Genomic DNA, 295 nt, shown 5'->3' with positions numbered 1-295 from the left:
GTTTCTGGAAACTTTTAAAAAATCGTGTCAGCCTTTACAGACGTACGTGCGTGACCACACTCATCTGGCGCTCGTTGGCGTGGAAGGTGGCGTTGATCTGCGTGAGGCCCCGCCCGGGCAGCGTGACGTCGAGGAGCAGGTCGTGGAGAGACTGCAGGCGCGTCGAGAGGTCGCCGTAGCGCCCCCCCACCTCGAGGACCCAGTTCGGGCCGTAGCGCACCTCCCCGTCGAACTAGGGGGGAGGGGGGGAATAGGGGATGAGGGAGGGGGTGCGGGGGGATTTAGAGTCAGTCAG

The 295-nt window shown here is 63.4% G+C and overlaps 1 protein-coding gene across 1 annotated transcript in view; it reads right to left on the bottom strand.

Moving 5' to 3' along the window:
• Positions 1–295, bottom strand: part of LOC119586980 — a gene marked incomplete in the record, with an annotated part of 81,895 nt that overhangs the window by 45,048 nt on the left and 36,552 nt on the right. Inside the window, 1 exon segment of the mRNA XM_037935722.1 lies at positions 47–232. Within this exon segment, the coding sequence (XP_037791650.1) occupies positions 47–232 (186 nt within the window).

Source organism: Penaeus monodon, chromosome 22, assembly GCF_015228065.2.
Source record: "Penaeus monodon isolate SGIC_2016 chromosome 22, NSTDA_Pmon_1, whole genome shotgun sequence".
NCBI classification, from domain to species: domain Eukaryota; kingdom Metazoa; phylum Arthropoda; class Malacostraca; order Decapoda; family Penaeidae; genus Penaeus; species Penaeus monodon.
Note: the sequence above shows the minus strand (reverse complement) of the source record. Positions and strands in the feature narration are given on the sequence as shown.